General features: G+C 37.0%; 1 protein-coding gene across 3 annotated transcripts in view; it reads left to right on the top strand.

Moving 5' to 3' along the window:
* The window catches only part of TP63 (tumor protein p63), a 246,557-nt gene that overhangs the window by 90,653 nt on the left and 141,929 nt on the right, over positions 1-13,975 (top strand). For all 3 annotated transcript variants that reach the window (XM_065942383.1, XM_065942382.1, XM_065942384.1), the window contains exons 2-3: positions 2,078-2,206; positions 2,974-3,106. In XM_065942383.1, the coding sequence (XP_065798455.1) occupies positions 2,078-2,206; positions 2,974-3,106 (262 nt within the window). The remainder of the gene's footprint in view (positions 1-2,077; positions 2,207-2,973; positions 3,107-13,975) is intronic.

The raw sequence follows: 13,975 nt of genomic DNA, 5'->3' as shown, positions 1-13,975 counted from the left end.
ATTCCTTCTTCTTCCATCAGTAACATAAACAGTATCTGATTTAACCTTTTCACTAATTATTAAAATTGCCTCCATCTTCTCCACCCCCACTTCTATCATCCTGCTGTCTTATTTGGACTTATACAACCCCATAAAAAACTTTGTCCATAAACCAATAAACTATAAATCCTTCCTCCATACAACTTTCAGATTTATCAATGGAAGATATATTCTGGGTCAAGCTCATGCTTCAGATTCTTTAATACTGTAGAGATGGCTACATTAACCTACGTATGTGATAAAAAATTGTATAGAAATGAATACACACACATAGACACAAAAGAAAGTACAATAATATTAGAATTTCTGAATAAGATCATATCAATGTCAATATTCTAGTTGTGATATTATATGGCAGTTTTGTAAGATGTTACTTCCCATTGGGGAAAATTGGGTAACTGGTACCTGGATGCTGCTCCTGCTGCTGCTAAGTTGCTTCTGTTGTGTCTAACTCTGTGCGGCCCCATAGACAGCAGCCCACCAGGCTCCCCCATCCCTGGGACTTTCCAGGCAAGAACCCTGGAGTGGGTTGCCATTTCCTTCTCCAATGCATGAAAGTGAAAAGTGAAAATGAAGTCGCTCAGTCATGTCTGATTCTTCGCAGCCCCATGGACTGCAGCCTACCAGGTTCCTCCGTCCATGGGATTTTCCAGGCAAGAGTACTGGAGTGGGGTGCCATTGCCTTCTCCGGGTACATGGATGTGCTCTTTATTTTTTATTATAACTGTATGTGAATCTATAATTATTTCAAAGTATTAAGTTTGCTTAAAAATATCTTACAAAATTGTTCAACACTCACCAGAAGAATTTAAACTTTTAAAACAACATGTCGCTCTGCACCTTTATCTCCTGGCATTCTCGGCCCAAAACTTTTACACTAGGCTAATAGCATCACCCCTGGAGAAGGAAATGGCAACCCACTCCAGTACTCTTGTCTGGAAAATCCCATGGCTGAGGAGCCTAGTAGGCTACAGTCCACGGGGTCGCAAAGAGTCGGACACGACTGAGCGACTTACTTTCATTTTACTTTCACTTTCAATAGCATCACAGACTGCTAACTCTGTAACTTTAGTTCTTATCTGGCCTGACTGATTTCTTCTCATCATTTAAGGCTTTTTCCTTGGTCTATCAGATGAGATAATATATGTCATCACTGTACATTTACAGTGTTATATGTATTTTTATCACATTTATTAGAGATTTTTCCTGATAATCACAATGAATCACATACGTTTAAGGTGAGATATGCAGACAGAATGCTGATTTGGAGACTATATCACCTGAGAAAGCTGATGTTTTTCTTCACATGTATAAGGATCAAGTTTTCTTTTTTTTTTTTAAGTAAAAGCAAAGTTGAGGACCCTATAACAAAATGAAACAAATAGAAATACCATTTATTTGCAGTGTATTCAGATGTTTGCTTATCCCTTAGTCTGACATAGAATTCTACACTCCAATTAAAAACCACCCACGCATACACTAAGATATGTAACTGGTGATAAAAAAAAATCAAATTCAAAAGTTTGAATTTATTGTCCCTGGGCCTGATGCTAAAATGGTAGTTATGAGAGGGATGACTATGCTGAGGGTAAAATTTAAGATTTCTAAACTCATTTTTATTTTCTGATTTTGCTTTTTACTTGCTGGAGGCTGAATGGGCAGATAATCAATTGAGACATTTGTGAAATGGGTTTAGTAATAGGTCAGATTCACTGTCAGACTTAGTGAGGGAATGTTTATTTTCTTTTTGAAATCTGCAGAATGTAGATTTTGGATAGTGGAGGTGCAGAGTGTAACTTTTCTAGTTAAGAAATAGAGCTTTGATAGAAGATTTGATTTCCTGATTTTAATGGCAAAATGGGATCCTTGCCACTGCCTAAAGAGATACCAGTTGCTTAACTAGTAAAATTTGCTGTGTATACCTGCATGTTTTTGAAGATTCATTCACTCAAGTTTTTGATTGACTATGTTTTAATTTTAATATCCTGTCTCATTAATATAGAAACTGTAACCCTAGTTTCATTTTTATCCTTTTAAGGTTTGTAGAAACCCCTGCCCATTTCTCTTGGAAAGAGAGTTATTACCGATCCACTATGTCCCAGAGCACACAGACAAGTGAATTCCTCAGTCCAGAGGTTTTCCAGCACATCTGGGATTTTCTGGAACAGTAAGTATTAAATAAGCAAAAAAGCTGTTTTACATGGACTGTTATAAATAGGTAGTGGTGGATAGTCAAAGTACTGCTTTTGAAGGCATGTTTTTAGAATCAATAAAAATCAGGTGATATTATTGGGAAAAAATTATTCTCTCCAATAGTATCTCTGTGTTCAAAATTCAGCACAGATTTATTCAGTTTTCAACACGAGAAAATCATTATTGTTCCAAGGTGGTATAATTTTGGAGGATCAGAAGGACTCTCCTACCTAACCCAAAATAACTTCCCCATTGACTCTCTGATACTCAAATTCATTCCTTTGGGTTAAAGACTTATATACTTTTATATTGTAAATAATCTCTGAGAAAGTAAAACACTAAATTTTACCGTTCATTGTACCTTGCTGGGAAGAGGATAATTATCTCCTTAAGATTAGGTTGGGACACCTAAGTAAATTAAGGGAAAGATGAAACAATATCAGAGTATTGGGGACCCATACGATTAGGATATATCTCTGACTCGTTCCTTCTATTCTGTGTTCCACCTAGTGATTCTTTGATGAGGGCAGTGATTTTTACTTTACAAAAGGAGCTTAGATTTGGAATGCCAGAGGTTTCATATCTGGTAAGTATTTGAGCCAGAATTCATGCTGAGGGTTTCTTACTCCAACCAATGAGCCTTGCCATCTTTAAAGCAAAAAGAGCTCAGTGTTACCAACTGAATGTGTGTGTGTTAGTCCCTTTCCACACCTAACACACTTTTGTTTTCCTTTATGGCAGACCCATCTGTTCAGTTCAGCCCATTGACTTGAACTTTGTGGATGAACCATCAGAAAATGGTGCTACAAACAAAATTGAGATTAGCATGGACTGTATTCGCATGCAGGACTCGGACCTGAGTGACCCCATGTGGGTGAGTGACATGGCTTCCCCTTTAAACCTGTGGGTCTTGCTATCCACTTCTCTGTTATACCTCTTCCCTGGCACATGAAAAAGCAGGTGACTCTGAATGATCAAGGCCATTGGAAAGAGAGTCATTGTGGTCAGCTGAGAAATAATTAAGAGCTGTGGATTCTGAGTCTGCCTCAACTCTGCATAATGTATATGCTTCCATTGGTGTGGAGAAGGGGGTTGGAAGTAATTCCTTGCATTCTTTATATGAATTGCTCCTCCCAGTGTTTCACAGCTGGTGGAGACAGAACCAAAGTCAAATCCTGGATTGTATCCAAAGCACTTTCTTCTATGGCTAACTGCCTTTCTTATAGAATTATCCTTTTTAAATGATGAAGGATGAAGTAAATTCTACACAAATATACATATTCAAGTACCTGGTAAGAGAGTAAGAGGAAAGAAGCTAATATCTAAAATAGGCTCTCTCTCTCTCTCTCTTTTATTTTTAACTTCACCACTGGGTCACTCATGACCTTAGACCTCAGTTATAAAATGGTAAGAACTTAGATGTACACACCTTCCAGGCAGCTGAGAAGTATACAGGTTAAGGATACTAAAACATTTTACTGAGGTGCTTAGGTGAACTTTCTTGTATTTGTGCAATCCATCATGCTAACTGATGTGTTTTCTTTTCTTTTTTTAAAATCATTCATTTATTCCACAAGCCCTATTGCTTTTCCTGTATAAAAGCAAACAAAAATCTGTAGAAAAATAGAAACTAAAAGAGCTAGAAAGAGGGTAGGGTGTCATAGAGTGTCTGCTGATGTGATTAAACAGAGTGCTTTATAATGTACCATGCCTTTCTTTTTTGGAGGTGGGGGCGATTACCAGGTAACTTCACTTGAAGGAATGGTACAGATGAAAGATGTTTTGGTATACCCTTGTCTTTCTGATTCAATGTAAGATTTTGCTGGAATTCTCACTGTATACTTTTTGATATAGACTGTACTTTTTAATATTGGGAGAAGTGGAGATGGGGGAAAAAGGAGAGGAAATGACCAAAAATACAAAGTTGTAGTTGTACAAATATGCAGATATTTTGTCACCAAATTGATAAATGAAAAATACACTTCTTCATTGGCCCATTCCATCTTCATATGGGTTCAGTTCTCAATTATCCTTGAGATAGTGAAAAGAAACTGATAGGTAAATCCAAGGTTAAGTAATTCAAAGCCTGGGAATGTATGATAATTAAGCATAAATATTTATAAATATATAAATTCTGATTTGACAGTGACTTAGAAATTAGGATAGTCCCCATTCATTTAATAATATCACCTCTTATGCTGATAGGTTTGCCTACGTTGATGCCCTGTGTCTTCTTACATTCTCTCCAGGCAGGGATTTTCTGTTTCTCATAAAAGCAAGTCAAAGTTAGTTAATTTAAAATCCAGAATGAAGTATTTTCATTTACAGTTCCTATTATTATTATCTTCTCACATACTGAAGCACATGGTTTTTTTAATGTGCCATGCTGTTTCCCCTTTGCTATTAGACATTTTCTCCTTGAGAACATCTCATTTTTTCTACCTCATATCTAGCCATTTCCTATCCATCCCTCAACATCAAGCTTGCCTTACCTTCTCTAGGAAAACATTCCATATCACTGTTCTCTACCAGTCTGAATTAGAGATCATTCTACAGAAGCAATCTAGGTATAACTTTAGTCATAAGACATTATATAATATTAATATTATCTATTATAATATTTCTTTCTCTGTCTCTAAAGGGGACCAGTGTCATGTTTTGTCATGCACATTATTGGTTTTTTTTTTTGCCATGTTTTGCCCATAGTAGGCCCTCAGGAGTTTTTAAAGTCATAAGAAATGAGACTTGGAAGTTATCTAAAAAGTTAAAGTATTCTCTTTAAGATAGCCCTGTCCACAAGATTTTTTTTTTTTCCCAATGGCTAGAATGTCCTATATCTCTATTGTTCAACACAGTAGCCATTAGACATGTGAATCCTTTGGGCATGTGAAATATAGCTAGTGCAAATGAGGAACTTAATTGTAACTTTAGTTAATTTAAATTTAAGTTGTTTCGTGCAGCTAGTTGGTAGTGTATTGGGTAGCAAAGTTCTAGAAAACCACCAATCAGGGAAGCATTCTCTACTTCAACATTCACAACAGCAAAACTTTCAGTCCTGTCCTCTCTTGTATTCCTTCCATTTTGATTATAGTAGTTCAGTATAAAAAATGTTGTGCTCCTTCTTTACCTCCATTGTTTCCCCAGTTCTGTTTGAAAATACTCAGATTTGCCCTTTGAGTCATAAAGATTCAGTCATTTAAAGTTCATTTTGGTGCTTTGGGGGCTTCCCTGATGGCTAAGATGATAAAGAATCCTCCTGCAATGCAGGAGACCCTGGTTTGAGCCCTGGGTTGGGGAGATCCCCTGGAGAAGGGAATGGCTACCCACTCCAGTATTCTTGCCTGGAGAATTCCATGAACAGATGGTCCTGGCAGGCTACAGTCTATGGGGTCACAAAGAGTCAGACATAATTGAACAAATAACACTTTCACTTTTGGTGCTTTTACAAAAGAGTTAAAGGAAACTTTGGAGAAAACCTAGTGGAGTATCTAAGGAAGACTCAGCTAAGCTATACAGCGATCGTCTAAGAGGGTAAGGAGGAAGGAGAGAAAGGCAAGGAACTTCAGATATAATTGCTCTTGTGGCCAGTGTCTTATTTAGCTAAGAAGGCACACCTTGTTTTTTAGGTTTTTATTATTTAAGAAATGTTTGAGAGGATTATTCATTTTTTATTCAAAATTTTTTCCTGAGCATCGGCTATGAATATATATGCCTGATGTTGATTCTTTTTAACTGATTTTTGATGTGCATTTATGCTGGTCTCATTGAAACAGAGTGTTCCATGTGAAACTGATTTAAATGTTCCCCTTAGATGTCTGAATTACAAATTTTCTTAGGCTTCAATATCAGACGATGGTTAACACATCTGATATTTTATTTAATCTTTCCTGGAACTTCATGAGGTAGAAATTATTATCATTGTTTTAATAGAATTAACAATTAAAAAATAATTAAATTTAATAAATTAAAAAAAGTGGTTAAAAACCTTTTCTAGGGTGATGTGCATAGTCATCAGCAGTGTCAGTATTTTGCCCACATTATTGGATGCGATCTTTTCTCATTCTTTTTCTACAGTATTGCATTTGAGTGGAACTTGGCCTCTGTTTTTTCTTGAGTACCTCTGTTTCTATGAGAGTGAGGTTTACCTGTGTGGAAAAGCCTCTACTCTTCCACCAAGAGATAGTCATATAGTGGAGAGTCTCCATTCCTTTCTCTCCTCTGAGGCAGGCACAGGACACCATTGCTAACTAGGAATAATGAAACACAGTGCTGCTATCACTCACCAGCAGCTTAGAGCCTGAAATTAAATGTGTCAGGTTGAAGGTAACAAGAAATCAGGATATAAGAGCAGAGTAGAAACATTTGCAAGGAGCAGAGAATTCAAGTGATTTAGGAAAAACTGGAAAACGAAATGGAGTTTTGCCAGTATGGGAAACAAAATCACTTGGAAACAACTGTATTGAAAGGAATATGCAAGTAGAGTGAGGCTGAATTGAATACGTACTTGCCTCTGTGGTCTTTCTGTTTTTCTCTCCAAAGAAATGAGGCATTGCTATTAAAGTGTAGTTCTGCATGAATCCTGGGTTTTCCCTTGACTTAAGACCATTCCGACATCCTCATAGGCATCCATGTGCAGAGGCCACATGGGTAGGTCTAGATAACATTGGTAGTCCTTAGCTAAATGAATGACAAAATGGTGGACTAGCTCAGGATGTAATAGTAACTGGTGTTCTGGTTTAGAAAGTAAGAACTAAGATCCTCCGAGATTCCTTGTCCTTCTAAACTGAGAGCTGTTGCAACTGGTGTGAAGCTCTGTTAGTCCATTACTTGATAGCATATTTTCACCTTTTTGTATATAGGCTAATAGTTAAATAGTTACAAAACTCTGCACATAAATTACTTTTCTCTTGCATATGATAAAAAACATTTGGGATCCATGCCAAACATTTTCTCACTATGCAAGAAATATGAATCTGTGAACATGAAATTACTTGTCAGATTATCAAGGACAAAACTCTTGAAATTGAGAATGTCATCACATTTTTATTGATTTTTAAAACTACCTTCACCTTAAAAACTATGAAGTGGAGTCATAATATTTTGCTCTTATTATGAACAAAGAGAACTTGAATTGCAGAGAATATGTGCCTTCTTCATTAGGATGATTTTAATGTCACTGAAGAATGAACTATATTGGATTAACAAATGAATTGAATGAGATTTCTCAAAAAAGTGTTATAATTTAGGCTATGCTTCCAAGATTCTCATTAGTTCTTCATTCTATTGTCTATTGTATTACTTTACATCTCAGCTCTGCCTTATTTATAAACTGTCTAAGCATACCTGTCATGTTCTTAAGAGGTGGATAGTGATAGCGACACTTAAAGGTTTTCCTGGAATGATGGATGGGAAACTATATGACATTTACGTTTGCATTTCTTTAGTCTTTGTACTTTGAAGAAAACCCTGTTTAGTTGAATCGGGTTTTTCCCTAGGAATTTTTAGAAATTATTATCTAAGACCATGATTTCTTCCAAGGCTTTGCAGGTGACCCTAGTGGTAAAGAACAGGCCTGTGAAAATGCAGCAGAAGTAAAGAGATGTGGGTTCAATCCCCACGTTGGGAAGACCTCCTGGAAGAAAGTAGGGCAACCCATTCCAGTATTCTTGCCTGGAGAATCCCTTAGACAGAGGAGCCTGGCAGGCCCTAGTCCATAGGATCACAAAAGGTTGGACACAATTAAAGTGGCTTATCACACACACATGCATGATTCATTCATCTGTATTACAAAGGCCATAACATACATAGGACTATCCATTTTTGTAAATTGTTATTATAGCACCCAGTTATAAATGAAGAGTCTTCAACCCTACGTACCACAAAGCAGATAGTGCTTTTTTATTTGGGAAGACATAGGCCATAGCAACCTGGAGGAGGGCATGGCAACCCACTCCAGCATTCTTGGCTAAAGAATCCCCATGGACAGAGGAACCTAGTGGGCTACAGTCCATGGGGTTGCAAAGAGTCAAATATGACTGAGCATCTAACCACAGCACAGACCCCAGCACACTGTACAATACCCTATATCTTCTATAACCCAATATTATATCAGATTTCAAAGAGCATATATATACTAGATCTTGCCATAAATATTTCTTTAGAATTTACTTTCCTATGTATGCTATGTTCTTTGTAATACAGTTGAACAAATCATGGTCTCTAGTCTTGAGAAGACCAGAATATAGCAGAAAGTCAAGTGTGTACAAAATTACTTTTGAAAAGTACTCATATATATGTATTTAAGGCACATAAAAAAGAAATGGTTTATTGTGCCTGAGAAAGATTGGCGATATGTTACAAAGAAAGTGATGTTTATTTAGGCTTTGAAATATGAGTCAAATTGGTCAAAAAGAGGAAAGCAAAAAGTAGATCAAGTTTGGGTAACTTATGAAAATAATTTACTTAAAAATCTATAATGGGAAACAAGTTTTCAAAGATAAGGCCGAAATATTTGAGTAAGGGTAAATTTATATATAAAAGACAGAATATTAATTTAAAAAATCATAACACATAACAAAGGTTTAATTGCCCAAGTTAATACATAAAAATTGGGAGTTCCCTGACAGTCCAGTGGGTAGGATTCCATTCTTCCAGTGCATGAGGGATGGGTTCAATCCCTGGTCAGGGAACTAAGATCCTACAAGCCACTTGGCCCAGACCAAAAAAATAAGAGAAAGATGAATCTCCCCCTTTGGCAAAGAGTGTAAGTAGTTCAGAGGTGTTTAATAGATATAAAATGTTCAACTTTTCTAGTAATAAAAAAAATTGTGAGTTTAAACAACGAGTTTATTCATCCTCTATTTGATCAGCAAAAACTTAAATGATTAATATCCAGTGCTGGTAAGATTGTTGGGAATCAGTCTTTATACTTCTAGTAGAAGTATAAATTTGGATGGCAATTTGCCTATTCTCTCTTATTTAATTTTCAATGTACTTATCCTTTGGTCTATAAATGCCCTTTTTAGACTATTTTTCTATGAAATGATTAAAAACATTTATATAAGTATATACAGGAACACATACATACATACACACACAGAGAAATGAAAGCTTCATTGCATCATTGTTTGTAATTTCCAGAATGGTACAACTAGATAGAATTCTTTAGACTTAAAATTTTTGGACTGTGCTAGATAGAAACTGCAGTTTAAAGCCCATGAAAATAAGCCCACATTGAAATATGGCATTACTAGTTATGATGTGTGGTCATTTTCATCTTGGCAATCCTATTGCTCATGAACCTCAGTGTGATTTCTCTATTTGTGCTTTGTGAGAGGCATCCTTTATATTCTGAGAAAGATTACATAGAACTGATGTTATTTCTTATTAATGTTTGGTGAATTTTCTATTGAAACCATCTGGGTCTGAATATTTATTTTGGGGGGAGTTCTTTCATTACAAATTTAGTGTCTTTTGTAGTTATAGGACTATTAAATGATCTATTTGATCTTGGCTAAGTTTTCATAAATCACGGGGGAACTGGTTAAATTAGAAGTTTTTGAATTTATGTATGCAGAATTGTTTGGTGTAGTCCCTTATTACCCTTTCAACATCTGTGGGATCTGTAATAGCCTCCTGTTTCATTTATTGGTAATTTGTGTTCTCTGTTTCTCTATCTTGCTAGAGATTTATCAGTTGTATCAGTACATCTTTCAAAGAACCAGCTCAGCTTTCAGTCTTTTTAGTTATTCTCTGTTGTCTTTCTGCTTTTAACTTTGTTATTTTTGGTTTTATTTTATTTTCTTCTGCTTCCTTGGGTTTATTTTGCTCTTCTTTTTAAGTTGTTTCTATTGAACATTTATATTACTGAGTTGAGATCTTTTATCTCTTCTAATGTTTATTTATTTGTCCTTTGTTCTGTTTTTCTTTTTCTGCTACCAATTAGATTATTTGACCTGTTTTTAGTATTTGATTTTAATTGTTTTATTTTGGTTCCGGCTCTATCCCTTTGAATACTTTTTAGTGATTGCTCTAGAGATTGAAATAGTCATAATTTTTCACTGTCTATTGAGAATTAATATTTTACCACTTCAAATGGAATGCAGAAAATTTACAATAACATTGATTTCATAACATTTCCCATGATGTTATAGTCTTCATATATATTACATCTATATATCATGAATGCTGCCTCAGACAGTGGTATAATTTTTACTTTCAACTGTCAAACACATTTTAAAAAACTCAAGAGAATAGTCTGTTTTATTGAACAGGATATTTATCATTGAAATTGTTCTTCCTTTGTACCAAAATTATAGTTCTGTTTGGATAGTATCAGAAAAAATAAGGAATTCCAAGCACCCTTTTGTTCATCAGAATGATTTTTTTTCCAAAGAAAAAGAAACACTTGCATTCTCTAAGCAGAATCATAAACCACATCAAAACTTTAATTTGATGAATTTTTATTGATCAAAAGTTTGTAAAGATTCCCTCCATGCCTCCCTCATCATTTTCTCTCTCCCTGTCTTTACACACACACACACACACAGAAGCACACAAACACACATACACACACATACACATACACATTGACTCCTGTAACTCAATTTGAACAACTTCTGCAGTTATTTTCCAACATTATAGAATTGTATCAAAATAGTCTTGGATAGGCTAATATTTTTGTCTTCATTTAATAAGTTCATTTGTTATATACATTAAGAACATATTGTGTGAACAAAGCATTTTTAACTAAGTCACTCCAGTCAAGCTGCCAGGGGCTGGGTACATTGCTACATGAGTCACACAAACATTCTAAATCTTCCTCCATACACATCTTATCCTGACTCAAAAAGTAGAAAAGCTGTATAATACAAATAGCAGTAATCTTCTATGTGTCTATATCTCTTAGGTACCAGAGATGCACAATGTTACCCAACTCTAAGTCTGACACTAAAATCAAGAGATCACATCAACTATTTTCCTTCCATTCTCCTCCTACTTGATCTCCTTCAGACTTCCAGAGCCACCCTCACCACCATCCTCTTGTTGTTCTTCCTACACATTCCCTTGCCCCTTTCCAAGATTCCTGCCTCTTCGCATACCCACTCAGTCAGTTCAGTTCAGTCGCTCAGTTGTGTCCGATTCTTTGTGACCCCATGAATCGCAGCACACCAGACCTCCCTGTTCATCCCTAACTCCCGGAGTTTACTCAAACCCATGTCCATCAAGTCGGTGATGCCATCCAACCATTTCATCCTCTGTTGTCCCCTTCTCCTCCTGCCCCCAATCCCTCCCAACATCAGGGTCTTTTCCAATGAATCAACTCTTTGCATGTGGTGGTCAAAGTACTGGAGTTTCAGTGATGCTTTCTAAGGCCCACTTGACTTCACATTCCAGGATATCTGGCTCTAGGTGAGTGATCACACCATTGTGATTTTCGGGGTCATGAAGATCTTTTTTGTACAGTTCTTCTGTGTACTATTGCCACTTCTTCTTAATATCTTCTGCTTCTGTTAGGTCCATACCATTTCTGTCCTTTATCGAACTCATCTTTGCATGAAATGTTCCCTTGGTATCTTTAATTTTCTTGAAGAGATCTCCAGTCTTTCCCATTCTGTTGTTTTCCTCTATTTCTTTGCATTGATCACTGAGGAAGGCTTTCTTATCTCTCCTTGCTATTCTTTGGAACTCTGCATTCAAATCGGAATATCTTTCCTTTTCTCCTTTGCTTTTCGCTTCTCTTCTTTTCACAGCTGTTTGTAAGGCCTCCTCAGATAACCATTTTGTCTTTTTGCATTTCTTTTCCATGGGAATGGTCTTGATCCCTGTCTCCTGTATAATGTCACAAACATCCATCCATAGTTCATCAGGCTCTCTGTCTATCAGATCTAGTCTCTTAAATCTATTTCTCACTTCCACTGTATAGTCGTAAGGGATTTGATTTAGGTCATACCTGAATGGTCTAGTGGTTTTCCCTACTTTCTTCAGTTTAAGTCTGAATTTGGCAATAAGGAGTTCATGATCTGAGCCACAGTCAGCTCCTGGTCTTGTTTTTGCTGACTGTATAGAGCTTCTCCATCTTTGACTGCAAAGAATACAAACAGTCTGATTTCGGTGTTGACCATCTGGTGATGTCCATGTGTAGAGTCTTCTCTTGTGTTGTTGGAAGAGGGTGTTTGCTATGATCAGTGCATTCTCTTGGCAAAACTCTATTAGCCTTTGCCCTGCTTCATTCTATACTCCAAGGCCAAATTGGCCCGCTACTCCAGATGTTTCTTGACTTTCCACTTTTGCATTCCAGTCCCCTATAATGAAAAGGACATCTTTTTGGGGTGTTAATTCTAGAAGGTCTTGTAGATCTTCATAGAACCGCTCAACTTCAGCTTCTTCAGCATTACTGGTAGGGGCATAGGCTTGGATTACTGTGATATTGAATGGTTTGCCTTGGAAACAAACAGAGATCATTCTGTCATTTTTGAAATTGCATCCAGGTACTGCATTTCAGACTCTTTTGTTGACCATGATGGCTACTCCATGTCTTCTAAGGGATTCCTGCCCACAGTAGTAGATATAATGGTCACCTGAGTTAAATTCACCCGTTCCAGTCCATTTTAGTTCTCTGATTCCTAGAATGTCAACATTCACTCTTATCATCCCCTGTTTGACCACTTCCAATTTGCCTTGATTCATGGACCTAGTTCCTATACAGTATTACTCTTTACAGCATCGGACCTTACTTCTATCACCAGTCCCATCACAACTGGGTATTGTTTTTGCTTTGGCTCCATCCCTTCATTCTTTCTGGAGTTATTTCTCCACTGATCTCCAGTAGCATGTTGGGCACCTACCAACCTGGGGAGTTCCTCCTTCAGTATCCTATCATTTTTCCTTTTCATACTGTTCATGGGGTTCTCAAGGCAAGAATACTAAAGTGGTTTGCCATTCCTTTCTCCAGTGGACCACATTCTGTCAGATCTCTCCATCATGGCCTGTCCATCTTGGGTGGCCCCACACAGCATGGCTTAGTTTCATTGAGTTAGACAAGACTGTGGTCCTGTGATCAGATTGGCTAGTTTTCTGTTTATGGTTTTATGTGTGTCTGCCCTCTGATGCCCTCTTGCAACCCTATCGTTTTACTTGGGTTTCTCTTACCTTGGGTTTCTCATACCCACTCACTTCCCCCATTTTCTGGTCTTCTAGAAAACCACTAGAGTTAAATGCAGACAGATTTCATTAATGGCTTTTATTTTTCACTTTAATGACTGACTACCTGATATTTAATATAGGGCTTTATAATTTATTACTTACTTTAGATTTATACAGGGGTTTCCCAGGTGGCTCTAGTGGTAAAGAACCTGCCTGCCAATGCTGGAGATGTAAGATACATGGGTTTGATCCCTGGGTTTGGAAGATCCCCTGGAAGAGGGCGTGACAACCCACTCCCGTGTTCACTGGGGTTTCCCTGGTAGCTCAGCTGCAATGCAGGAGAGCCCGGTTCCATTCCTAGGTTGGGAAGATTCCCCTGGAGAAGGGGTTGGCTACCCAATCCAGTTTTCTTGGGCTTTCCTAGTGGCTCAGGTGGTAAAGAATTCACCTGTAATGCAGGAAACCTGGGTTCAATTCCTGGGTTGGGAAGATAGCCTAGAGACAACATGAGATTTGTAATCAGACATACTAGAGTTGGAATTCTGTCTTTACTAATCTTAGCTGTGTGAACTTGAAAATCTCTATGAGTCTCTCATTC

Source organism: Muntiacus reevesi, chromosome 8 (assembly GCF_963930625.1).
Source record: "Muntiacus reevesi chromosome 8, mMunRee1.1, whole genome shotgun sequence".
Taxonomy (NCBI): Eukaryota; Metazoa; Chordata; class Mammalia; order Artiodactyla; family Cervidae; genus Muntiacus; species Muntiacus reevesi.
Note: the sequence above shows the minus strand (reverse complement) of the source record. Positions and strands in the feature narration are given on the sequence as shown.